The sequence below is a fragment of the Salvia hispanica genome, chromosome 4 (assembly GCF_029641045.1).
Source record: "Salvia hispanica isolate PSC_SH4W2 chromosome 4, Shi_PSC_v1, whole genome shotgun sequence".
Taxonomy (NCBI): Eukaryota; Viridiplantae; Streptophyta; class Magnoliopsida; order Lamiales; family Lamiaceae; genus Salvia; species Salvia hispanica.
In genome coordinates, this window is record NC_142695.1 from 43,122,999 (window position 1) to 43,148,613 (window position 25,615).

General features: G+C 33.0%; 4 protein-coding genes and 1 long non-coding RNA gene across 7 annotated transcripts; 2 read left to right on the top strand and 3 right to left on the bottom strand.

Annotated features, from left to right (window-relative positions):
* Nucleotides 1-354: 354 nt before the first annotated feature.
* Nucleotides 355-4,196, bottom strand: LOC148929221 (protein FAR1-RELATED SEQUENCE 5-like). Its single transcript, XM_089056754.1, has 5 exons — nt 4,007-4,196; nt 2,885-3,070; nt 2,338-2,779; nt 1,440-1,872; nt 355-1,350 (listed from the first exon to the last, which is right to left on the bottom strand). The coding sequence occupies exons 1-5, from the start codon at nt 4,194-4,196 to the stop codon at nt 355-357; spliced, it is 2,247 nt and encodes a 748-aa protein (XP_088912880.1).
* Nucleotides 4,197-6,201: 2,005 nt separating this feature from the next.
* On the bottom strand, nt 6,202-6,954 carry LOC148929222 (UPF0496 protein At4g34320-like). Its single transcript, XM_089056755.1, has one exon. The coding sequence runs from the start codon at nt 6,952-6,954 to the stop codon at nt 6,202-6,204; it is 753 nt and encodes a 250-aa protein (XP_088912881.1).
* Nucleotides 6,955-12,417: 5,463 nt separating this feature from the next.
* Nucleotides 12,418-15,547, top strand: LOC125192691 (origin of replication complex subunit 5-like). Its single transcript, XM_048090319.2, has 5 exons — nt 12,418-12,564; nt 13,237-14,110; nt 14,218-14,616; nt 14,728-15,043; nt 15,143-15,547. Exons 2-5 carry the CDS (start codon nt 13,272-13,274, stop codon nt 15,191-15,193), a joined length of 1,605 nt encoding a protein of 534 aa, XP_047946276.1. The 5' UTR covers nt 12,418-12,564; nt 13,237-13,271; the 3' UTR covers nt 15,194-15,547.
* A 1,543-nt stretch (nt 15,548-17,090) lies between these two features.
* Nucleotides 17,091-19,271, bottom strand: LOC125192206 (uncharacterized). 3 transcript variants are annotated; one of them, XR_007171320.2, is made up of 3 exons: nt 18,911-19,271; nt 17,450-17,732; nt 17,091-17,333 (listed from the first exon to the last, which is right to left on the bottom strand). It is a non-coding gene; the product is annotated as an uncharacterized LOC125192206 (long non-coding RNA). The 3 variants fall into 3 exon arrangements; XR_007171325.2 differs by having other exon boundaries at nt 17,441-17,732; XR_007171322.2 differs by having other exon boundaries at nt 17,631-17,732; nt 18,911-19,269.
* A 5,567-nt stretch (nt 19,272-24,838) lies between these two features.
* LOC125195182 (UPF0496 protein At4g34320-like) lies at nt 24,839-25,534 on the top strand. The gene has a single exon (XM_048093367.1). The coding sequence runs from the start codon at nt 24,839-24,841 to the stop codon at nt 25,532-25,534; it is 696 nt and encodes a 231-aa protein (XP_047949324.1).
* The last annotated feature ends 81 nt before the right edge of the window (nt 25,535-25,615 follow it).

Sequence of the window (25,615 nt, forward strand, 5' to 3'; positions counted from 1 at the left end):
ATGAACTATTTTTTACCTTGCATTTTATTAAATCTGTTTGAAGTAATATTTCATTATGATGAAGTAAATGTCATACCGTATGAACTGTTTTTTATATAATACTACTAACAGCTGTGTTATTTGCTCATATAAATGAACTAAATATTCTATTTAATGATATAATAAACTCATATCAATCAATAAGCTAATGATCTGTTTTCATAAAAAGTTTAAACTAATTCAAATTCAAATTTTAAATGAAATAAGAAACTACGGGTCTGAAGTACTGAACTTAAAAAATGAAGAACAAAACATATACCACTGAAGTAATAAACGACAAAACAGAACTACTGTTAGAGAACAGAACAACAAGCATCAACGTTGTGTCCTCTTTTTCTTCTTCTTCAACTCCTGTATCTTGTCACAATTCCTTGAATCATGCTGACCAATCTCGCCACATTTGCCACATTTCCTTCCAGGCTTCGACAACTCTCTTATTTCTTTCTCAAGGCGTGATAGACGTCGACCAGAACCCTTGGTGCTGACAACATCAGGTGGATGAACTTCTATTTCACTAGGGACTTCTGAGCCATAAAAATTCTCAACCATCTGTCTCTTTTCACTTATAGACAATACATTTCCCTCACCAAGTACTTCTTTTTTCCTTTCAGCCATAATATGTCTAAATGCACGAATTTTATCACCATCTCCCTCTATAAGCCGTGCGATATCATAAAAATCTGCATGCATATCCCTGTATTCCTGCTTCATCTCATCCACGGCAATAAATGACTCAATATTATCATTAAAACCAAAATGCACAGCCTTGACAAATTTAGACTTCAACCAGCGTCCTCCATGTAACTCATCAGGGACTAACTTCAATTTTTTGTTTCTCAAGATCCAAAATATGTGACTGCAAACGAGCCCAAGCCTCTCAAACATCTTACAACCACATGCATATGAATCACAAGAAATTGAGTATGAAACTGTCCAGTTCTTTGAGAACTTATCATTCAACACATAAATCTCATTCTCACCAACGGTTGACACTGTCACCATGGTGACATTATCGACTGCTTCCTCAATCTCACTCTGAATTAGTTTGAAACCACTGTCACTGTAAATTGTTGATGCATGCTTCTCAAGAGCAGAATTTGTTTTCAAAGTTGGAATTGTGTTAAAATCCAAATATTCAAGCCTATTATTGTTGCTCCTTTGACCATCCAATGCATTGTTGTAATACATAAGAAATTCAACAAGATTAGATCTAGACTTGGAGTACCTCTTGAAGAATATGTTCTGAGATTCAGATATAGATGTGGTCTTTATCAGTGAACTCATTGGAAAATTCATAAAATATGCAGGAACCTGTAGTTCATCAAGTAATAAAAATACTTCATTTATTGGCTAATATACTTCAGCAGACAGAAAATATGTTTCCAAAGGAGGATACGTACCCAATATTTTCGTGAGTCAAACATAGAGGTAAACCACTCATTGTCTTTAAGCCCATATTTTTCCATTACATTATTCCAGGATTCTTCAAATTCTTCAGGCTCTATCAACTCAGACCAAACACAACTATTTAACTCCTTTTTCAAATCTTCATTGCCAAGTTGACTCTTTGGTAACTTTTCCACAACTTTAAACATGATGTGCCACATGCACCATCGATGTCTTGTATCAACAAGGACTCTTTCCACAGCAACCTTCATTCCCAAATCCTGATCAGTAATGATCAATTTTGGTGCAGAACCCATGCATTTGACAAAACGTTCAAACAACCATGAGAAAGAATCAGCATTTTCCTTAGATAATAAGCCTGCACCAAATGTTACAGGTCTTCCATGGTTGTCTTTTCCTGTGAACGGTGCAAATATCATGCAGTACCTGCATTAAACCAATTCATCAAAAAGATTCAGTAAATGTTATGCAGTACATGAATTAAAAGTTAGTTCATTCTGTTTGGTAAATACTTCATCTTGTCGGAGTTTTACTACATTCAACTAAGAATTCTAAATAATTATGCACTCACTTCATTCCAGTAGACTATTAATTCATTATTGACAGTTACTAGTACCTAAAGTAAATGTTTTATGCATATGCAAGTTGATCACATCAATAATCATTTTACTATAAACAGCATTATAAGTTAGTTCATTCTGTTTGGTAAATACTTCATCTTGTCGGAGTTTTACTACATTCAACTAAGAATTCTAAATAATTATGCACTCACTTCATTCGAGTAGACTATTAATTCATTATTGACAGTTACTAGTACCTAAAGTAAATATTTCATCATATGCATGTTGATCACATCAATAATCATTTTACTATAAACAACATACTTCATACCTGTTAGTTGAATAGGTTGTGTCAAACGATACTATATCACCGTAGAGATGGAAATTCTTCTTAGCAATGGGATCACACCAGAAAAGACGAGTGAGCCTATCTTTGGAGTTCACCTCAAAATCATAAGTGAATGCCGGACAATTCTCCTTCTTTTGGCTCATTTCATTAAGTATCATCTGTGCATCTGCCCCACGAGTAAATGCTCTCAAGTCGCGCCTATAATTTCGAACTTCTACAACCGTACACCCAACATAATCCAGCCCACCAAGAACCTCATTCAGCAACTTAAAAGTCAACGTAGGACCTATGTTTGCACTTGCACAATCTAATATAAATTTCTGATGCATTAGATCAATGTTGCGATTCAGCCTCATGAATCGCCTATGGCGTCCCTCAACCATATCATGATTATGTTTTTCTTCAAACTGTTTGACAACATAACCTATTCCCTTACAAAACTTAATCCCAATTTTAGACTTGCAAAAACACTTCCTCGAAGATCGTCTTCGTTTTGACTCATGCCCTTGCATTTTATTTTTCTTCTCACCTTCTCTACTACACACAACATATAACCATGTGACAAGATCCCCCTCCTTCTTTGATCCATGTTTACGAGTGTCAAACCCAACATACCGTGCATACTTATTATAGAACTCGGTAGCATCATCAAGTTTAGGAAAAATCTGTCCTACATAGGGCTTTAGTTGGGATGGACAGTCAGGTAGGTATGACACTGATATAAAACATGCAAACTACTGTCAGTGGAAAACTAAAACAAACAATTTATGCCTACAAATTTAGTTCATTATAACAACAGTTTAGTTCATTTAGCTGTTTTATTACTTCATTATAACAACAATTTAGTCGAATTAATGGCATACTTTAATGTGCAAACAACACATCAGTTAAAGATGTTACTTCATTATAATATTTTATTAATTCATTTTAACAGTGATTTACTTCATTATTAATATCGGAATTTAATATTCAATAAGAATAGAAGTTCAGTTTTAATGGATATTACTTCAGGATAACTTAATTTTACTTCATGAAGAGTACAAATCGCATATACACTACAATAATATCAGAATTTAATATTCAATAAGAACAGAAGTTCAGTTTTACTTGTTATTACTTCAGGATAACAAAACTTTACTTCATTATGAGTACAAATCGCATATACACTACAATAATATCAGAATTTAATATTCAATAAGAACATAAGTTCAGTTTTACTTGTTATTACTTCAGGATAACAAAACTTTACTTCATTATGAGTACAAATCGCATATACACTACAATAATATCAGAATTTAATATTCAATAAAAATAGAAGTTCAGTTTTAATGGATATTACTTCAGGATAACTTATTTTACTTCATGAAGAGTACAAATCGCATATACACTACAATAATATCAGAATTTAATATTCAATAAGAACAGAAGTTAAGTTTTACTTGTTATTACTTCAGGATAAAAAAACTTTACTTCATTATGAGTACAAATCGCATATACACTACAATAATATAAGCATTTAATATTCAACAAGAACAGAAGTTCAGTTTTTAGCTCATATTTCCGACCATTTACTTCATTATTAATATGTCTACACTACAGACATGAAAAACATCGAAAATAACACATCGCTCAATTGAAAAAAGTTACGAACCTTCAACTGTGGTATTATCTAATTCTGGCTCTAAATCTGAATCTGAATCCGTGTCAAAAAGAGATCCTCCTAGATTAGTAAGATCATCCATAATCGATCCAGTTGAAGTAGATCCAGTTGAAGTAGATCCTAATCCGTCTTCAACCTCGGAATTTGTTGATGTAGATCCTAATCGGTCGATATTCTCCATGAGAGTCAGAATATTGCCAAATTGGAGCAAAACACGATGGTGAATCAAAGGCAGTTCGTAATTTAAAGTAGAACGCGATCGTTCGTGGAAGGCAGATTGAAGAAGATTGTAGAAGAACTTGATTGAAGAATTGAACGCGATCGACGAATTGAAGAACTTGATTGAAGATCGTGGACCGCAGATCGTGAATTGAACGAGAATTGAAAGAGAATTGAAGGAGAATGACGAATTGCGATTGAACGAGAATTGAAGGAGAACGAGAATTGAAGGAGAACGAGAATTGATTCGTCGACGATGTGAAGGAGAACGTGATCAGCAAGTTTTGCATATTTTGATAGTAATTTGTAATTTCCTAAAATAGCCCTGAGCATGTTTTAATTGAATAAAATTAAAAATAAATTGTAAATTAATCCTAGCCACAAGATTAAGAAAATGGAAGGCCCTAATTTAGTCTCTAGTTCGGCCCTTAAGAATGGTTCGACATTGATCACAACTCTATATATATATATATATATATAGGGGAGCACTAGGGTGCATCCTTAATTAGAGTGCTAACGTACATCCAACCACGTGCTGCCATGTGGCACGAAAAATGCAATATTGTATATATAAAAATGCAATACACATTTGTGAAGTTGTTCATGCATTTTCGCAGATTGCATTTTAGTTATAAGAAAATTGCATTTTTTATTGTTAAGTTTTGCATTTCACATAAATTGCATTTTTTATTGTTAAGTTTTGCATTTTCACATATATAAATGCAATCCGTATAGATATAAAATGCAAATTAAACAGTCAATATCAAAAATGTAAAACTCAACAATAAAAAATGCAACTTCATATAACAAAAATGCAATCTGTCGAAATTCATATTGCATTTTTCTATATATAATATTGCATTTTTCGTGCCACGTGGCAGCACGTGATTGGATGTACGTTAGCACTTTAAAATTAGGTAGCATATTAGTACATCCCTATATATATATATATATATATATATATATATATATATATATATATATATATATATATAGGGGTGTGTTAGGGTCCTTACAGCATCTTAGCGTAAAACACAGCACAAATCACAGCCCTTGGATCATTAGATTGGATGGCTGTGATTTGTTACATTATGATACTAAAAATCTACATTATTAGGCGAGGAACATTATTGGACTAGAAATGTACATTGTAAGACTAAAACTGTACATTTCTAAACTAAAATGCTACATTATTAAACTAAAATGCTACATTATTATCCGAGCTACATTATTAGTCTAAAATTCTATATTATTAGATGACACGTGGCATTAATCTAACCATTAGATCATATGATCCAATGGACTGCAAGTGTTTTGAGTTTTACTTATACTTAGCGTTCTGACCTGAATACATCCCTATATATATATATATATATATATATATATATATATACATCCCTATATAGGGTAGTGATAAAATGCAAACTCATATATTGTACAAACTTCAAACTTTTTCAACACAATATCAACATAATGTCAACACAGTATAAAATTTCAAGATTCTGATATCAACACAATATCAATACAATGTCAACACAATTTCAACACAACATCAACCGTTGACATTGTGTTGACATTTTTTGTTGCTATTATTTCATGATCTGTTGATATTTTCTAACGGTCCAGATCATAGTTTGGAGTTTGTACAATATTTAGAGTTTGCATTTGATCACATCCCTCCCTATATATATATATAAATTAACTTTGGTGGCATGCCGAAATGTAAAAATAGAAATATTTTTAGAATATTCCATAATTTTAAATTGAGAAAACTATTCTTAAAAGTCTACCTTCAGACAAACTCAAAAATAACATCGTGAAAATCCCAATTCATGCATAAACCAGGTCGGCCTAATACACGAGCCACCTATCGAAAGAAGGAAATGTATGTTCATTCATATTGACAAGATAACTTTATTTAATTTACTAGTAATAAAAAGCACTATATATATGACATACATATTTAATTAGGCGAGCTTGATAATAGTCTGAATCACAACTTGTTTAACCCACTTTAAATCTTGGCTGTACACCAACGCTTTCCCTCGCAATTCTCGAAAGCTCTTCTTCACCGCCGCGTCATCAGCCGTTCCCGACAAAGATTCGATCTCCAACTGCATCCTGCGAGCCACAACATAAATGTCACTCACATGTTTGATGATGCTCTTTGCGCCCATCACCATAGCGCCGATTGTCTCCTTTTGTTTCACAACGCCCCTCTCACGGCGGTCGAGAATCATATGCACCCATTTCCCAATTCCACAGAAGAGGATGGAGGCTCCCGCCGCCGCCGCCGCTGGCTTCTTGGATTTGGCATTGGCGGCGGCCAGGTAGGCGCTGACTACGGCGGCGGCCGTGAAGAGAGCACCGGACACCTTTTTCAAGGCGGTGATGGAGTTGAGCTTCTCACCGAGGCTCTTGTCCAAGGAGTGCAGCGTCACCCGCATCATCAGCTGCTGCTTATGAAGGCACCATAAATCATGGAGGAAGTTGTCAAACGGATCATCTGATTGGTGGTTATTTGTAGGGTTGAGACGCCGTTGGACCGCGGAACGGAGGTCGGGAGTTTGGAGTGTTTCGACGTAGTGGTTGTCCACAAACTCGAGCAGCTTCTGATTATTCGTAGCGTCCTTTTGCAGCTCAACAAATGCTGCCGTTACTGATTCTTGAATGTGGGTTTGGAGCTGCTCAGATGTATTATGGTGGTGCTCCTGTGACATATCGTAAAACAAAATATGTTTTGAAATCAAGTACAAACCCTAATCGTTTTTCTATCAGCCTTTTATAATGAGCCAAATAAGTATACTACTACTATAGTACTATGACAATCATGTTCTTTTGTTAAGACAGACTCCATATAAATAGTACGTAGCCAAGACCTAAAGTTATACTACTTCCAAGTGTTTCTATTGGGCACATAGATTAAAGAAAGAGAGTTTAGTTAGTTAAGTGAAGTAAAAATATAGTAGAAGAGAAAATAAAATAAGAGAAATAATGAAATAATTGTGATAACTGAAAAGATAGTTAAGTAAGAAAGATTAATGTGTTGTTTTGTTTTACAAGTAAATGACTGAACTACATTGAAATAGAAGGAATACTAGTAGTACTATAATTTAGCCAAGGTAATTTCGATCAGAATACCCCTAGTAATATATAAAATCTGAAAAAAATTTAATTGTGACACAATGGACCTGGATCCGAAGTTGGTCAAGGCAAGGGTCAAGATGAAGCCAAGAAAAGTACTGTATTGTTTATGGAAACTTTAACGATTTATGAATTCGTTGGAGCACTACTTACACTTTTATTTGCTAATTCATCAGTATTAGGTGAGAAAATAATGTCTAATTTGTAGGTCGAGAATTACTATAATTCATTATCATCCTTTCTTGTTTAAACCTTCACGAGTTATTTTATGGTTTTGTCAATCAAAGTGAATTAAGCCTGTCAACTAATACATAGTAGATGACAAACGATCGTAGAAAACTTACCCATTTCTATCTTTTTCTCAAATAGGAGGAGACGAGTAGTACATAACATAAAATTTGTCTATTTGTTCCTTTCACTTTATCTGTCATTCAGGTAGGCTGATAATGCTGTAAATTATACCATAAATTTCTATAGCGTCTTTTCCTATTCCAGCCGACCAGCCCTCTCTCGTAAGATTCAATTCTCACAATTGTTTGAATTTTTTATTTTTGCATGAACAAGAATAGAATTTTTATTACCATATATATCAAGAATAAGATAATTACACAAAAGTAGCTAGGACTTAGTACGGAGTATATTTTTATACGTTGATGTCACTTATACTTTGGAGTTAACCACTTTGAATAGATGAAGATAAGATTTGTCACTTTCCATTAACAAAAATATATAAAAATCGATCCAGGTCATCGACAACTTCCCGTCACTTAACCTTTCCAACTATTGTAAGCCTTTTTTACTTCACAAAAATCTGGAATCAAATTCGCTAACATTACATTCTGGAATTCAGAAGTTCACAAGACGTTATCTTTCCAATATATACATGCAATGCATTTACTCTTCCGCCTTCACAGCGTTTCGTAACAGATTGAGAAATACACATTTTGAATCAGGGCAAAGAAGATAAAGTTCATATACATCCTCTATTTATTCTTTTATAAGTCAAGGGGAATTGATTCGAGATCAGTAAATGCAATAAAGAGCTTTATAGTATTGGTAATATTTGGTCAGAGATCTAAATAAAAAAGTTATTATAGAATCTTTATATATAAAAAACATTGCTAACATAATTTTAACATTTTATAAATTTAATTTAGAACGCCTGTTGCTCGCTCCACAATTTTTTTTCGACAGTCTTCCCACCGTGTGAAGTAATTTTGGATTCAAATTTATAGTATTTGTGGACATTTATGATTTATTAGTATGCATCAAAATTGGATAAATATTAGTAGCAGTACTTTTGAAAAAAATCCATTATTTGAATTAAAAAAGTTAGTGAAATGTGAATCCTATTTTCATAGGGTCAAGAGAAGACAAATGTTAAGGGGGTTTAATTCGTGTTCTTAGCCAAATGTATTAATTAATCTTCAGTTGGCACTTGGCAACCCCGATCTGCACCGAGCTGAAGCATCCTTGGTCATGAATCCTATGGGAATGGCTTTGAAGGGTCAGTATGAATCCCATCTGTCATTTTTAATTTTCTTACTTTTTTATTTCTTTTTAATTTCATTTTAATTTCTTATATTCTGGTATAGTTTTAAAATTATTAGTAATTAGGATTCACTAATTCAATCAAATTAAAGCTTTATTTTTATTCTCCTATTTATTTTGCAGTGTTCAAATTGATAATTACTTTGCCAGAATTAATTCATCCTCAATTCAGTTTATAATTTTAAACAAATAAATTTCAATGAAAAATACTCCGTATTAAATATGAGTACCGTATATAAAAGTAAAGTATAGTATTTTTTTGTTATAAAATTTTATAATTTGAAGGAAAGATAAGGTAAATTGACGACTAGCTAAAAAGTATTTTTGGTATTGAATAATACGAAAGTTAAATAGAACGAATTCATGTCTTAGTCGTGAATTATATCTAGGGACTATAGGTCCACTATTATGATCAATTAACAACAAATTTCGTGTTTGTAAAATGTTGTTATAATAATAAGGATGGTCATTTCAATGATGATATCTTATTCTCTACAATAGTAAAGTGGCTTTTTTTTTATTAACTCCACCAGTATAATTTCTATTATATGGACGAAATTGAAGAATGAAGATGAACTGTAGTTTGCTTTAAGAAAAGTCCGTGATCGAAAACAAAAAAGTGGTTGTGAGAAAGAAAATTGTTTTTTCCTCAAGAAGAAAGTATTTTTTAGCATGCTTCCATATTAAAATATATAGCGAAGATAGTGGTAGTTTTTTCCTGCAACGATGCATGGATGCCTATATATAACCGATTACTTTCTTGTAATTTATTAGCACCAACAAAATTTGTCCCCCAGAAATACTTGACCTATCTTAACTTTACTGCTTTCATATAATTATTCTTCAAAATAATTCATCGAGAGCGATTGTGATTTATTTACGATAATAATATATTCAAAATTTTTAGAATCTGTCGATTGGTCTCAAAGACCGAAAATGTAGAATGCAACTTGAATTGTCTGGATTATTATTATAATGAAAGTGCTTGGTAAAAGTACTATAGTATAAAAATTTGTAAAAAATACTCTGTCACCTAATTTAATTTTATGATATTCTTTTGTTTATATGACACATAAGTATTACGTATAACAAGATTTCACAATCTGACGTAGAATTTTAACAGATTTCACAATTAATTTAGATTGTTACACACTTTAACTTCAACAGATTTTGTCACGAGAAAGGATTTTCCGAGAGAAGGTCACATTGAGAAGAAAGTACAGCTGTACCATTTAGCATGCTTCATAAAATATTACTAAAGTCAATTTGTTAAGAATGGATGGAATCCTATATCCATTTACATTATTCAATTATTTAGCACTATAATCTGTCTCCCCCAAATCTTGACTTTTATACTTCCGTATAATTCTTCTACAAAATAACCGAGCGACTGAGATTTTTTTTACGATAATTATATTGCAACCTCCAATCTCTTAACAACTGATGGAAATGCGGAAGACAGCTTGAATTTGTCTGTAATATAATTCAAAAGTAATATAGTTTTAGTTAAAAAAATACTAGTAGTAAAATACCAATTAAAAAAAAACTTGAATTGTAGGAACTTTAGTAGTATAAAATCTGTAACAAACATTCCAATGTCACTTATATTTTGTGACATGCTTTAACTGTTATGATCAGACATAAAAATTACCTCACAATATGTCACAATTATATTTGAGTAGAAAAACTTATTCACCACATTTTTGTTGTAACACTAAAGATTATCATGCTATCTAAACCGATAATAGTTCAGATTAATGAGTTCAGTCGTGTTTATAAGATCTTAAAATTACATTTACTTAATTCTTTTAGCTAAACCAAACATCTTTGAATTAATTATAACAAACGCTTTTATAATGTAGAAACTTAAGCACAAAGGTCTACGTGCAAGTGTACCTTTTATGAATCTTCCATTGTTTCTTTTCCCCATTGGTAATTGGTAACTTTAGCTGTTAATATTAAAATGGTCTTTTTCAATTCATCATTCATGATGACTTTAAGGTTAAATTTCTGGAGTCATTTATTTTATTATCACGATAAAGACATTTGGACTAACATTGATATCGACGCTCGTTAATTAATTAATGTTATGTCGTTGAATATATCTCATGCAGACAAATCAGATTCCAAATCAGAAATATAGTAAAGAAATAATCATGAATATAGTAAGAAAAATATTGGCATAATTTATAGACTTTTTATTTAACAATCTTTCGCTTAAGGACTCTCTCAAATAACTAGTAGTAGTAGTATATATTAGTACATTTTTATATTTTCTCTATACCCGCTTAACATCATTTAACCTTCACTTTACGTTTTAAGGCCAGTTGAATAATTTCACTTGTTCTAAAGTTAACATTCATATTAAACATGTTTGTCGGATTCTCACTTCCAAGTATCATCTCAGATTCTCAAGTTGCAAAAATTTTTAATTCTTTCTAAGAATTTCTTCACTTTTTCATCAAATCTCTTAATTTGTCAAACGTCATTTTTGCTATTGCGGCGCTGTCTGGCTTTCAGTGTGCCTACCCAACTTTCCAATAGGAACAATTGCAAATTAGGACACAAATTTCATCAGTGAGTTTGATATCTAATGAGTTCAATTGCGTGTTGATTAAGTTAAACTCGTCCAAATGATGTTAACCCATTTTATAGGGATTTGATCAATTGCTAACTAATTATCAATCCAAAATTGAGACCAATTTTTAACCATTAGATTAGAAGATCTTGTGGTTGATATAATGTCAAGCGTAATATATTTTAAATTTGAATAATTATTAATTAAATTAAAAGGGTATTAATGACAAATCCGTAGTAATTATAACTAACTACTTTCTCTCTCCTCAAAATCATCTCAAATCTTTAAATTTACGTAACTCTCTCAATTTAAATTATTTTTTCGCAAAAAATATATCAAATTAAAGATAATTTAATAAGGTTTCCAACGAGATCCCAATTGCATATGTTCCGACGATGTTCGGGTGATGAAATTTGATAAATTATATTTCAATTTTCGTACATGTTGATAAGCAGCTTTTATCAACCAATGCAACAAAAAATCTCAATATATTGTAGGCAAAATCTCAATATTATGCATGTTCAATCTCAATAAAAATGTGTTGATATTTTCTTGTCCTTGTGTTGATATTTGTAATATACAATGTTGATATAAAAAAACACTCACGAAAATTATCATATGATAACATAATGACGATATTACCCTTTTATTGATATTTTGTCTACTATTTATTGAGATTTGTGAGCTTTAATCTCATCCACTCATTTTAAAATCTAAGAGTGAAGATTTAGTCTTGATTTTGAATTAGAGTGCTATAAGCATTATAATAGGACCCCATCTTTTATAAAAGCAAAGAGAAAATATAATTAAGCACTCCTATTTTATTGAGTAGGGAAAAGAGAGTAATTTTTTTTAAAGAGTACGTTTTGGAATTAATTTTTTGACAATACCTGGCCCATTACCCGCCCAGCCCATTACCCTCCAAACTCTTCTCATTAGCCGCCGATTCCGCCTTCACGACTCACTCTGGCTCTGCCTTTTTCTTCCCGCCCAATTTCCCGCTCTCGCCGGCGCAAAGAATCGCCGACTTCTTCGTTTGAGTCTGCCTCCGGCAACGGTACCGCAGTCTCCCCCTTTTGTCCTTTCCCCCATTTGTATGATGGATTTTTTGTGTTGAGCTCGGTTGTATTTTGATCTAGTTGGCCGGCTCAGAATTTTTAGAATGAATTGAATGTGGTTGAAATCGTGCTTTTTTGCTGCTTGGAATTTGTTTGATATCCTATGTTTCCTGTGAATTTGTGAGTTAATGATGCCTCTGTTTACTAACTTACTGTGTATTTGTTTAAAAAAAAACGGTAATGGTGATGATGTCTTAAAATAAGCATTTTTATGGATAGAATCAGCTTGTTTTTTATTGAATCGGGAACTGCCATCTTAATTGCATTAGATTAGGAAGAGTAAATCAAAATTAAATTAAATTGTGGCACACAGTTTGAAATGAGTTTGTTTAAAACTGAACAACTTACTGGCGAGTTATAGTAGTAGTTTTCATAATGCAGTTTTTGAAATTCAAAATTCAAATTTAATTAATGCTGTAAAGTAACTGCTTATGGATTGACATACCAAAATTCTGTATTGAATTTGTGTTTATAACTGCTTATATATCAGAATTTACAACATGCATCGAACTTGAAAGATCTAAAATACCATTGGCGGCAAATAAGGCACTGCTTTCTCTGTATAGTATATAAGCAATTTCATATATGTAAGTTTTGTTCAATTTGTGCAGTATCAATTAGTACCAATTATTGGCTAAAAAAAGAGATGTCCAAAGAGGAAAGTCCACTAGTTGGTAGAAGAACCACAAGATCATCTCTGAATTCGACACCAAACTCAAAAGCTCATCAGGAGGTTCCAAAGGCTACTAATCTTTCACGGCCATTGACTATCAAAGACCTTGTGTTCAGTGGTGAACCAATAAGCCTTGATGAGTTGATCAGTTCTTTTCCAGGAAGGAGAAGTCAAATTCTTGATTTGGTTCAGTTTTTGGGCCCTTTAAATTCACCCATGATTCCGTTATTTGTCTATGGAGGCGCTTCAACGGGGAAAACAAGCACTGTACTTTATATGTTCAGGCACTTGAAGCGTCCGTTCATTTATTGTAGTTGTGTCTCTTGTTATAGTCCTAGGATACTGTTTGAGTCCATATTGAATCAGCTTTTGCTTCATAGGAAGAATGAGAGTGGTGGTTATTTGAGTGCCAAACGGTGTGAAAGGCCATCTGATTTTGTCAATCTACTACGTGAAGCTTTGACTGCTCTCATAGAGAGCCTCAAAGGGAATACCGGAAAATCTAGCTCTAAAAAGTCATCTTCACAGGTCAATGGGAGGATGATTTACTTGGTATTTGATCATCTAGAGCTTATAAGGGAATGGGATAAGAGGGAGAGTATAATACCCCTTTTGTTTAATTTGTACAACCTTCTTAAAATCCCTGAGGTTGGTATGATTTTTATCAGTAGAGCTTCTCTGGATACATTTCAGTCAGACACAGGTTATCTTGAACCTTTCCCCATCTATTTTCCTGAGTACACGGAAGATGAATTACGCCAGATATTCATGAGTAATCAAGCAAATCCTAAGCTGTATTCGTCTTTTCTGGAGTATGTATCACATGTTATTTTCAGTGCTTAAAGCATATTTCACTTTCGTTCTTTTGCAATTCCAGGCAGAATTAACACTATTTGTATCCTTGTTTCTCGTTGGACAGTTTGGTGTTGAGGCCATTCTATAGGATTACAAGACAGATCGATGAATTATCTACTGCATTTTCTCCGTTATATAAGTATTGTGAGCCGCTTGGTGATTCGGTAACAGCCCCCGTTGGAGACATGACGAGGAAATTATTTATTCATCTTCAACCATTTATCTCACCATCCCTGAATGAGACGTTTACCCTTTCTTCTCAAGCTCTGCTTAAAGACAGGAACATGAGGAAGTCTGTTTTTAAGAAGCCTGGAGAAACTTTAGATGAGGTTGAGTTCCATATGTCTACTTCTGCCAAATATCTGCTCATCTCTGCTTTTCTTGCTTCACGGAATCCAGCAACCCTTGATGCCTCACTCTTCGATTCAACTGGAGGAACTGACAATCGAAAAAGAAAGCGAAAGTAAAGGATTAACACAACGATGTATTTATCATGTAAAGAGTTATTCTAAAATTACAAAAATGCTCGTGCTTGCTGGATGACAAATTTTTGCATTGTAACGTTACATTTCAGGGTCTCTGAAAAATCAATTGACCAGAAGGAAGCGAAAGAACAAGAAATACTCATGAAAGGACCAGGAACTTTCCCACTAGAGAGATTGTTGGCCATATATCAATGCATCACATCAGTTGGGGAATATTCACTTGATGATGAAGAGCTACAAAATGGTGAATCGGGAGCTGATGGCTCTGATAGTGGATCAACGTCCGACATTCTCTTGCAATTATCCAGTCTATGTAGTGCCAATTTTATTACGAAAGGTGGAAGCTGCCCACTGGAAGGCTCAACACGGTATCGATCCATAGTGTCTGAAGATATAGTGTTGAGGGTAACAAATTCATCAAACTTAAACATTTGTATTCTTGTTTGCCTCTGATTGTAAGCAGTCAATGTGGTCTGTAATTTATTGTTATGAAATGATTTACAGGTGGCAAGGAGTCTGAAGTTCCCGTTGTCAAAATACTTGTACAGAAGATAGCAGATTTGAAAATTCGACTTGATGCCCGAAGCAAACATGGCAAGTCGCAAGGATCTATTGGCTTCATACAAATGTATATGTGTATGTGTATCGATTAAGAGGCTGCTTTCATTGTTTAAGTCCCTGAATCGGCCAGAGTGCTTAGAGAATAGCACAGCAATTCAACATACTGATGTGCTGATGCCTGAAAAAGCACTTGCTCTGGTGAACCCTGTTATGTTCCTGGTTGTATCTTAGTTTATGTTTAAATTTAAGATATTCCCATGACTGCGATTATTGTTGTTGTAGTGATGAAAATAACATTTTGCTCTTCCCTTGAGCTCTATGACCAAAGCACTTTCTATTTTCTAACAACGTATAGTTCCTTTTGGATATGGTTTATTGGTGTATTTTTTGGTTTGACTATAGGTGTACCGAATCCGCCTTTGGCGGAATTCGACTAATCCTGTTTGACCTAGTTTGCAAATTAAGGCTTTGAACCTGTGATCTCAAGGTCACCACAGCTCCGCGCTACCAATTGGGCTACACGACCCCTTAGTGTTTTTATTGGTTTCTTTAACGTCTTTCTTTATTGCGAAATAGAGTTATTGCACAGCCCCATTCCTCAACCAATATGATCTCCAAACTAATGACCATCATCATTTGTTTAGGAAGTTCGACACTACTCGAATCATGTTTTAATTACCAAATGGGCAAATGCCCCAAACTACGTGATTATGTGTCAATAACCCAAAATTTTATCGTGGAACAAATATTATAATTTAGTAGTATCATTTTATGAAATTAACCTTAAAATGGTCCGGGCTAGTCATTGTTATACATTAAATTTCATCTATTTTGGCGAACGTCAAATAAATACTATACATCAAGTAGTCAGTACTACTCTGTCTCACTCAAAATGGCCACATTTTTTAGTGGCATGAGGTTTTAGGAAGAATTGTTAGGTGAAATAAAGTAGAGAGGAAAAATATAGTTAAATATTTTAATGAGCAAAAAGGTAGTTAAATATTTTAATGAGGAAAAAGGAGAGAGGAGGATATAACTAAAATTGGAAAGTGAACATCTTCATTGGGACAAACAAAAAAAGAAAGTTGGTATCTTGAATGAGACGAAGGAGGTATATACTAGTACTCCCTCTTTTCCATAGTAATAGAGTCATTTTGTCATTTTGGTACGTTCCATAGTAATAGAGTCATTTCCCTTTTTAGTATAAGTCAATACATTTTTCCACACCTACTTTACTCTGTCTTACTTTATTCTCTCTTCATCTCTCTACCTTTTTTTTCATTTTCCACTTTACTCTCCCTTTACTTAACTCACCTAATACAATTTTTCTTAATCTCCGTGCCGAAAAAACCCGCCTCCATTACTATGGAACGGAGGGAGGGAATAGTAATTAGTGTGACTCGCTCATGATGAGTCAAATTCAATTATTGGGGTTTCTGTTTCATAAATTTTGCTTGAGGTTGTTTTTCTGAAACTTGTTAATAAATCAATCGAATTTGATTTTAACATGAAATTCATTCATATCCCGTGAGCACGTTCAACTATTAATTCACGAGTTAATTCAAAAATACTATGGCAAAGTTTGGTTGACGGAAAAGTAAAATTGACAAGGAAAATGATTCATGGGGAAATGAATATCAGGAATATGATTCATAATAACTTTTGTAACGCCCCAAACTCTTTAAAACGGGTGACACTACCAAAATACTAAAATTCTAATTTCTTTTATTTTTAAAATTCAGAATTTAAATGGAAATAAGAAAAACGGAAACGATTTTATAAACTTAAAAGAAAAATCTATCATTGACATATTTTTTTTATATATATAAAAATTTAAAGAACACTAATAAGAATATTTTTCCAACATCTGAAATATGTGTATATAGATATCTATGCCAAAATGTATCACTATGTTAAAAATATAGATACTTCATCCAATATTCCGACCAAAATAAAATATCCTGCTTAATCTGATTGAAACCTACATCATTCAAAATATAATAGCATAAAAGTTATCAAGTTCACTCTCCAAACAATTCACTTTTACCCAAATACCAAAGGATCTACTAGTCAAACATAGCGGCTGGGAGACCGTGGACCACGTTGACTGCTGCCCCGTCACCGACTCCTTAACCTGAAAAGAACATTAAATAACGGGGTGTGAGTATGCAAGCACACTCAGTGGGGAATACGCTGCAAGCAGTTATAACCAATTGTGTAATGAATCATAACATAATGAACCATCTCAACTTTGTTGACATCTATATGAGACTAGCCTCGGTCCCTCGTGGACCTGACCCCTCGTGGGCTATTGGTGGGCTGTCAGCGACCCATATGATCCCTCATGGATCTGACCCCTCGTGGGCCCATAAGCTCATACGAATGACGCACGACACAACAATGATTATAACCATGTAACCACTACGCTTACAGATAAAGTAAACCCCGCCTCGAAAGCTGAAATTCAAAATAACCTCCTCAAGCTTGGTTTAGGTTGTCCATCCTCGAGCCTTGGATGCGTCACCACTCACCCCTAGCACTTAAGCATTTTAACTTAGTCTTTAAACTCTCAAACTTAAACTTGACAAATTAAACTCATTTTAAACTTGGAACAACTTAATCTTCTATTTTAAAACACATAACCAATCAAGCATAGCAAAATAACTTCCAAATAAAACAACAAGGAATCATAATCCACTTTTAAGCAATTCTTTTATCCAACATAAAATTAACATAAGCTTTAACATCTACACAATTTCATTCAACTCACAACACACTCCATTTTAATAAACTACAACAATAAATCCAAACAAACCATCAAGTATAAAAGCTGTCAAACTACTCATACGATCAACTGAAATAATTCACAAAACAATACCAAACGGTATTAGACAATTCCAAGAAAAATCACACATCCTCCCTACATCATTATTTAAAGCATATCTCAAGTTCATAATCATCTCACTCCAATAGATTACTCAAAAAGGAAATAACAAAATCATGTTTTTACAATTTTCAGTTACTAAACGTGGCAAAAAGCACTAACTTAGAAAAATCATTCCAATTGACTCGTAAGTCCAAAATCAACAAAACCAATTGCAAAAGAAACATATAGCAGTCAGGTTTATGAGGATAGAGTTTGAGCTTGAAATTACTTTTCGTTTAGGATATATGATTACTTTTCAAGAACCTGCCAGAAACAGGGCAGTCCTTTTAGAAAAATTCATAATAAATCGATTTGAACTTGGTTTAAGCTGAATTTTGGTGACAATGTAGAAGACATCTAAGGATAACTTCTGGTAAAATATGAGCTGAAAATGAATTATTTTGGTCTGTCAAATAAGCCCCGAAACCCACTGTTTAAAAAGTGTACTCATTGGCTATCAAAGACATTGCTCCAAAGTTAATTTTCTTGATTCTAAAATAAAATGCCTCAACATAAAATCAATATCATGCATCCCTTTATCTAGGTTTTCAATAATCCTACAAACTAAATGAAAATTGATTCAAGCCATCAATTCATACAACTTCATCCCCAACCACCAATAAAGAAAACTAAAACAATCAACATAACTAAAATCCCCAATTTTAGACAAAACATAAAAATTCTCACTTTTACACATTGACAACTAAAAAACACAAAGCTTGAATTCAAATCCACAAACATCAACTTAGGAAGTGAGATAATCCAAGGAAGAATTCAATTTCTACCTTAATTCGCAAGAAACTTGAGTTTGGGGAAACAAAGCTTCAACCTTGAAATCCATTAATGGAGGTTAGAGAAGTGGAGAAGAAGCCATGAGAAAAGAGGGGAAACTTTACTGCTTGCAGCAAAACTCGCCGCCGGAGAGGCGACGGACGGTAGCTGCCGGAGACGGCCGAGTGCGTGGGGGAGGTCTAATGATGGGAGCTACGTCGATGGCAACCTAACGACAAGGTGTGATGATTTGGCTATTGATCCAAGTGAGAGTTCAAGAGATTCATAGAGAATTCTAGAGAGATATTTAGTGTGTGTTTGGGTGAAATGTGTGTGGGAGTATTCTAGAATCTAGATCCTAATTCTAGCGTGTGTGTGTTTAGGAAATAGAACTTAATTTCTTTATTTAATTATTTTCATCATATGGACGTGATACACGCATATATTATTTTAACATTTAGTTAACACACACATATAAGCACAAATAAAAAGGCATCACACAATTGCTCTAATATTTTTCTAATTTCATATCAAGTTTCTAATACCATTAATATCACCCAATAAATCAAATACAAACACTTAAACCTTGTTTAATTTGCTAAGGCGCATCTTCGGTCAAGTCAGATAACCTGTAAAACATTGTGAAAATCAAACTCATTAGTTCAAAAAGTTTACAAGTAATCAATTTACAATTAAATAATTTCAAAAATACTTTTAAAAATACCCAAAAATATAATAGCTTCTTTATTTATATTATTATTTATTTTAAAAAGTTATGGGGTATTACAACTTTACTTTCCAGTGTTTGGAAAATATCAAGATTTTATATTTTATATTTGATTTAAACAACCAACTAAAAATATAGTACTACTCCCTCCGTCCCACTTAAGATGACACAATTTTCTTTTTAGTTTGTCCCAACCAAGTTGATATATTTCTATTTTTGGTAATTTTCTCTCTTCAATTAATACACTCAACTAGTTTTTTCTCTTTCCAATTAAATATTAAACTCTCTTTCTTTCTCCATTTAATACTTCCTCACGCTCCTTCTCTCTCCAATTAACCAAATTAATCAACAACTCACAAAATCTCGTGCCGGCTAAGAAATGTATCATCTTAGACGGGACGGAAGGAATATTATTTTTTTATTTATAAAAAATAATGATATAATTTTTTTATAAATTATTAATTACAAATGATTATAATTATATTATTATATTTATTATTACGATGGATAGTTTAAATATGGATCATTCATCATAATATATAATACTTCATTCGTCCCACAAGAACACGCACTCTTTCCTTTTTAGTCCGTCCTACAAGAATATACACTTTATAATTCTAAAAAGTCGTCTCTCTAATGAGATGAGACTCATTCTCCACTAAAATATTTTAATTACTTTTTTCTCTCTACCTCTCTCTTACTTTATCAATTTTGCATTAAAACTAATGCCGAAATCAAAGTGCATATTCTTTGGGGACGGGGGGAGTAATATAATTGTCATTGGAGTATTATAATCATAAATAATAATAATAATAATAATAATAATAATAATTATTATTATTATTATTATTATTATTATTATTATTATTATTATTATTATTATATTTTTTAATATTATAAATTTTAGAATTTAAAATTTTACTACGATTTTATTGATTATTTATTAATTTTTAAAATAATAATAACTATTTATTATTATTATTATTATTATTATATGATTTATATTATATAATTATATTTTAATTATTTATTAAATTATTAATTATTATTATGTTAATAACAATTATATATAAATACTATAATCATGGGTCATATTCTAATGCTTATAGCATCCTAATCCAAAATCAAGACTAAATCTCCACCTTTAGATTTTAAAATGAGTGGATGAGATTAAATCTTACGAATCTCAATAAATAGTAGACAAAATATCAACAAAAGGGTAATATCGTCATTATGTTATCATATGATAATTTTCGTGAATGTTTTTTTATATCAACATAGCGTATTACAAATATCAACAATATGACATAAGAATATCAACACTAGTACAAGAAAATATCAACACATATTTATTGAGATTTTTACATGGTTTTATTGAGATTTATTGATGTATTTGTTGATAAAAACCTGGTTATCAATATTTACGAAAACTAAAATAAAAAATATCAAATTTCATCATCCGAACGTCGTCGGAACATATGCAATTGAGATCTCGTTGGAATCCTTATAAAATTATCTTTAAATTGATATATTTTTTGTGAAAAAATAATTTAAATTGAGAGAGTTACGTAAATTTAAAGTTTTAAGATGATTTTAAGGAGAGGGAATTGAAATTAATACCCTCTAATTTTATTTATTAATTTTCTTAATTAAAAATATAATGCATGTGTCATTATTTCAACCACTAGATCTTCTAATCTAATGGTTAAGATTTAGTCTTAGTTTGAGATTGCCAATTAGTTAGCAATTAATCACGCCCCCTATAATAATATAGATATAATTATGATAAATTTAATTATAGTTATTTATTATACTAAAATTAAGTAGTAGTATGATTTATAATTTTAAATTATTTTAAAAATATTTTATTTAATAATAATAATAATTGTAACGCCCCACTTTTTCAAACTCTAATTTTCGGGTTATAAAATTTTTGCATTAAATGCCTTAAATGCTATGATATGTGAATTATTTGATGAGTAATTAATTGCATAGCGTCTTTGTGACCTAATTGCGTATGAGAATTGAGATTGAGTTGAATAGTCAACTTGTTGAAATGTTGACGTGGCTATTGAATAGTCAAAGATGGGAAAAATATGACGTGGCCGTTGAAAGGTCAATGCGTTGAGAAAAAGAAGAGGAAGTGAAGAAATGATTGATTGGGTGTGAATATTTGATGCGGAGAAATATAATGGTGGTGGATTATTTTCCTAAGGGATGAGTGAGAATTAAATAGGAGCATTATTAAATCATGTGGAATTTTCGGCCATTATTATTATTTGGAGAAGAAATCCTATTTTTCGTGGATTTAATTATTGTTGGTGGGATTTTCGACCCCTGTGACTATTGGAGAAGAAATAATATTATTCTTGGATTTAATTATTTGTTTGGGATAATTATCCAAATTAAATCCAAAGTCCAAATACTCTATAATTCCTACATGGAATTTTCGAACTCCACCTTTGATTTTCTATGAGATTTTCGAAAATCTCATATATTGTGGGAGAATGGATTATTTATTTATTTGATCCCTTATTTATTCTATTCCATGAATAAATATAAATATGCTAGAATATCCTAGCATATCTTGCCAAATCTAAGGAGATCTTACCATATCCTAATTTAATTAGGATTAATATTAAATCCCTTTTTGAGATTGAAACTAAACGCCACTTTTCCTTTTAAATTGGGGAGATTTAATTATTTATTCTTGCTCCGTGATATATTATTCTACTCCGTGAAATATTTGAAATAAATCATAGGCTAATAAAATAGCCAAGAATTTCGAATTCCCCTTATTTCTCCCCTACTTCACGCCAACTTCAACCAACAAATCTCTCCATATCTTCTCAAATCTCTAATTTATTTAATTAGAGATATTATTGTTGGCACTCTATAAATACATGGGAGATCCTAAACCCTAGAGATCAAAAACCGGCGCCCCACTCCCCCATAATTTCGAAAATCTCTCCCCCACTCTCTCCAAATTTTCTTCAAGTTTTCTTCAAGATTTCTTCATCAATTGAGAAGAATCCAAGTTGAAGTTCAAGATTTTATTGAAGAATCAAGGCTATAACTTGTTCCTACCGATTGTTCTTTTGGAAAAGGTACTTTAATCTTTGATCTCCTCTTCTTCTACCGATTAATCGGTGTTCTTGAGTCCACATGCATTTAGATTGAGTGAAGGGGAAATAAATTGATGAATTTGGGATGCACATAAGTGTGTGCGTGATCGTGTGTGTGTGTGTGCGCACGCCTCGGCGTGCGTGTATGTGTGGTGTGCGTGTGCGTGTGTTGTGTGTGTGGAACACTCATGCGTGACACGATTTAATGGTGAATTTGGAGTTGTTAATTGAATAAAAATGATATGCTAATCATACCTTGATTTTGGATGATGATATTAAAGATTTATCGATGGGAAAAAGGGAAACATGGGAACATGCATGATTTGAGATCAATGATAGAAACTGATTTGTGATACGCCTAATTTAAAGGTGATACTTCGCGCTCTCAGCGTGATAAACGAGGAGAAGAGAATACTATCAAGCTAAGCCGACGAGGTGGGCTTTCTTTTAAAATAAGGACATTGTCCTAAACTGATATTGATGAGAATGAGATATGTGTTATCATGCCTTGATTTGTTTTGTCGTGCCTATCCCTCGTGGCTATGCCACTATTGATTTAATCGAATTCGGATCCTTGTAGAGCCGCAAACTCTACTTGGGTTAGTGTACACCAATGTTAGACCGAGTGTCAGCGTACGGGTTGGCCGGTCTAGTGACCTGGATTGCGGCCGCATTCCTTGTCATGTAGAATGAGGATATGGTAAACGTCGATAAGAAAAATGGTTGCGCGACCGTGATATTTGATAAAGAAAATATTTTGGTGCCTCGGGTCTTTCTAAAGTTAAAACCCCGATGGACACTTGAGAATGGCATGATGATAACTATATTTGTGATAAAACTGTTTTCGACAATGAGCCCACTGAGTATGATTATAAGTACTCAGCCCTGCATGTGTTTTCCCTATGTGCAGGTTGAGCGGTGACGAGCGGGCGGCGGTGTTGAGTAGGAAATAATATCATGATCTGTTGGAACTCTAAGTGTCGTTGTGTCTCCATACATAGCCTCACTTCTTTCTTGGTCGCTTCCGCTATATTATGAAAACTTGTGATCTTTTGGTTGGGTTAAACTCTTTTATTTTGTGGGAATATTTTGGATATGGAACAGTTGAGAATATTTTGGAATCTTTGATAAGCATTTATTGCGATAGCCTTTTGTTGTATTTCTTTGCTAAGGCATTATTCTTCTTCTGCTTAATTGTTCATTAAATGCTTTGGTAAAATCCCTTTTTAAATGGAACCTTAGCCCATGACCTTTGATGCATTTAAGTCCGCCTAGTTAATGATCGCCGCATTTATTATACCCTAGATGGGCGGATCGTTACAATAATAATAATAATAATAATAATAATAATAATAATAATAATAATAATAATAATAATAATAATAATAATAATAATAATAATATATTGTATTAAATAGGTAAGAATCCTAAAACTTGGAAAAAGAATATCTAAGAAAAGTTAGGATTCAGAATTTTGCACAAATTTTCCTTGTTCTCGGGATTCTGATTACTTTTTCAGTTTGATTAAAAACCAAAATAAACACAGAAATTTAAAATTTAAGGAATCAGATTGCTTTCCCAGACAGACAAAATCATGACAACCAAACATGGCCTATAAATTGATGATATATAGTACATTTGATGTTTGCCAAAAAATTTAAGGCATGTAACGAATAAAAGTGGGTTAGATTCCAATTGACGTAATATTACGTACAGTACTTGCACTTGTATATTTCAATATATGATAGTTACGTTAAAGATCTTAAAATTTGTTTTAGGGATCAAGTTAAATGTGATGATTCAGCCGAGAAAGAACTTTTCTGGTTTTTGTCAAATTAATTAGTCGTTATGAACTGAGTTAAACTTAGTATAGAATAGTACAATACAAGTACAACTATGTGGTGGCCAACGTGGACACACATGTGATGTGGAGTATATATATATAGAGTAGATTCTTGCGTTCGAATACTATCTTCTTTTACGCGCAAACTCCTTTGATATTTATGGCGAACTTGACGTCCCACACAAACGGCAATCTCAGTCAAGAATTTGTTACGGCTTTTCTTGATGATGTCAAACATAAATTTGACATGGCATTTCAGGATCTGAGAAAGAACGTCACGAGTATTGAAAGGCTACTCGACTTCGTTCGCAGCTACTATGTGAACAGACTCAACACACTCGACTTCTACGAGGCACTCCAACATCGTCTAAACCCTACAAATATCCTAGAAGAGGATGAAGCGAGGATCGGAGGTGTAAGTGATCCATTGATCCTTGAAAGGTTTTTCCACAATTTATCGTGTTTTATAATGCAGCATTCGATGATGAAGGAGACACTGCAATCGTTGGACAAAACCTTCACGGAGAGGCTAGATTGGATCGACACCTCCAAGAAGGCGTCTGCTGTTTTCTTTACAGCGGCGGTTGCTATCTGCGCGGCTGTTGCGGCTTCCAATACCAAATTGGCCTCCGTGGCAACAGCGGCCGCGGTTGTGTTAATCGAGCTAAGGAAATGGATCCATTCACTTATGAATATGCGTGAGAGCAGCATCGAGAAATACAGGGATATAACACGCGTTATGACTATGGGCATCAATAAGGCAATCAAGGATCTCCAAGACATTAATGTGTTGTCTCGACAATCTGTGTCGGAAAATGGTGGGGATCACAGCAGCCTGACGGAGAACTTAGAGGAATTGCTAGAGAAAGCCGACGGCTTCAGCCGTGATATGAAGTGGGTTACACAATTTGTGCTACACACTATTATTAAATGTACACTTTAATTGATAACAGTGTGTATTAAAAAATTGGTGATTCATGCACCCTTTCTTTCTAACTAAAAAGTAGATAGTGAAAGGGAAATA

Excerpts from the sequence above, each read along its gene's own strand:
- LOC125195182 (XM_048093367.1), top strand. The coding sequence starts at position 24,839 with ATGGCATTTCAGGATCTGAGAAAGAACGTCACGAGTATTGAAAGGCTA.
- LOC125192691 (XM_048090319.2), top strand. The coding sequence starts at position 13,272 with ATGTCCAAAGAGGAAAGTCCACTAGTTGGTAGAAGAACCACAAGATCA. Across the intron at positions 14,111-14,217 it reads CTGTATTCGTCTTTTCTGGA|TTTGGTGTTGAGGCCATTCT; the intron begins GTATGTATCACA and ends CTCGTTGGACAG. Across the intron at positions 15,044-15,142 it reads CTGAAGATATAGTGTTGAGG|GTGGCAAGGAGTCTGAAGTT; the intron begins GTAACAAATTCA and ends AATGATTTACAG.
- LOC148929221 (XM_089056754.1), bottom strand. The coding sequence starts at position 4,196 with ATGGAGAATATCGACCGATTAGGATCTACATCAACAAATTCCGAGGTT. Across the intron at positions 2,780-2,884 it reads TGTTGTGTGTAGTAGAGAAG|GTTATGTTGTCAAACAGTTT; the intron begins GTGAGAAGAAAA and ends GTAAGGGAATAG. Across the intron at positions 1,873-2,337 it reads ACAACCTATTCAACTAACAG|GTACTGCATGATATTTGCAC; the intron begins GTATGAAGTATG and ends GGTTTAATGCAG.
- LOC148929222 (XM_089056755.1), bottom strand. The coding sequence starts at position 6,954 with ATGTCACAGGAGCACCACCATAATACATCTGAGCAGCTCCAAACCCAC.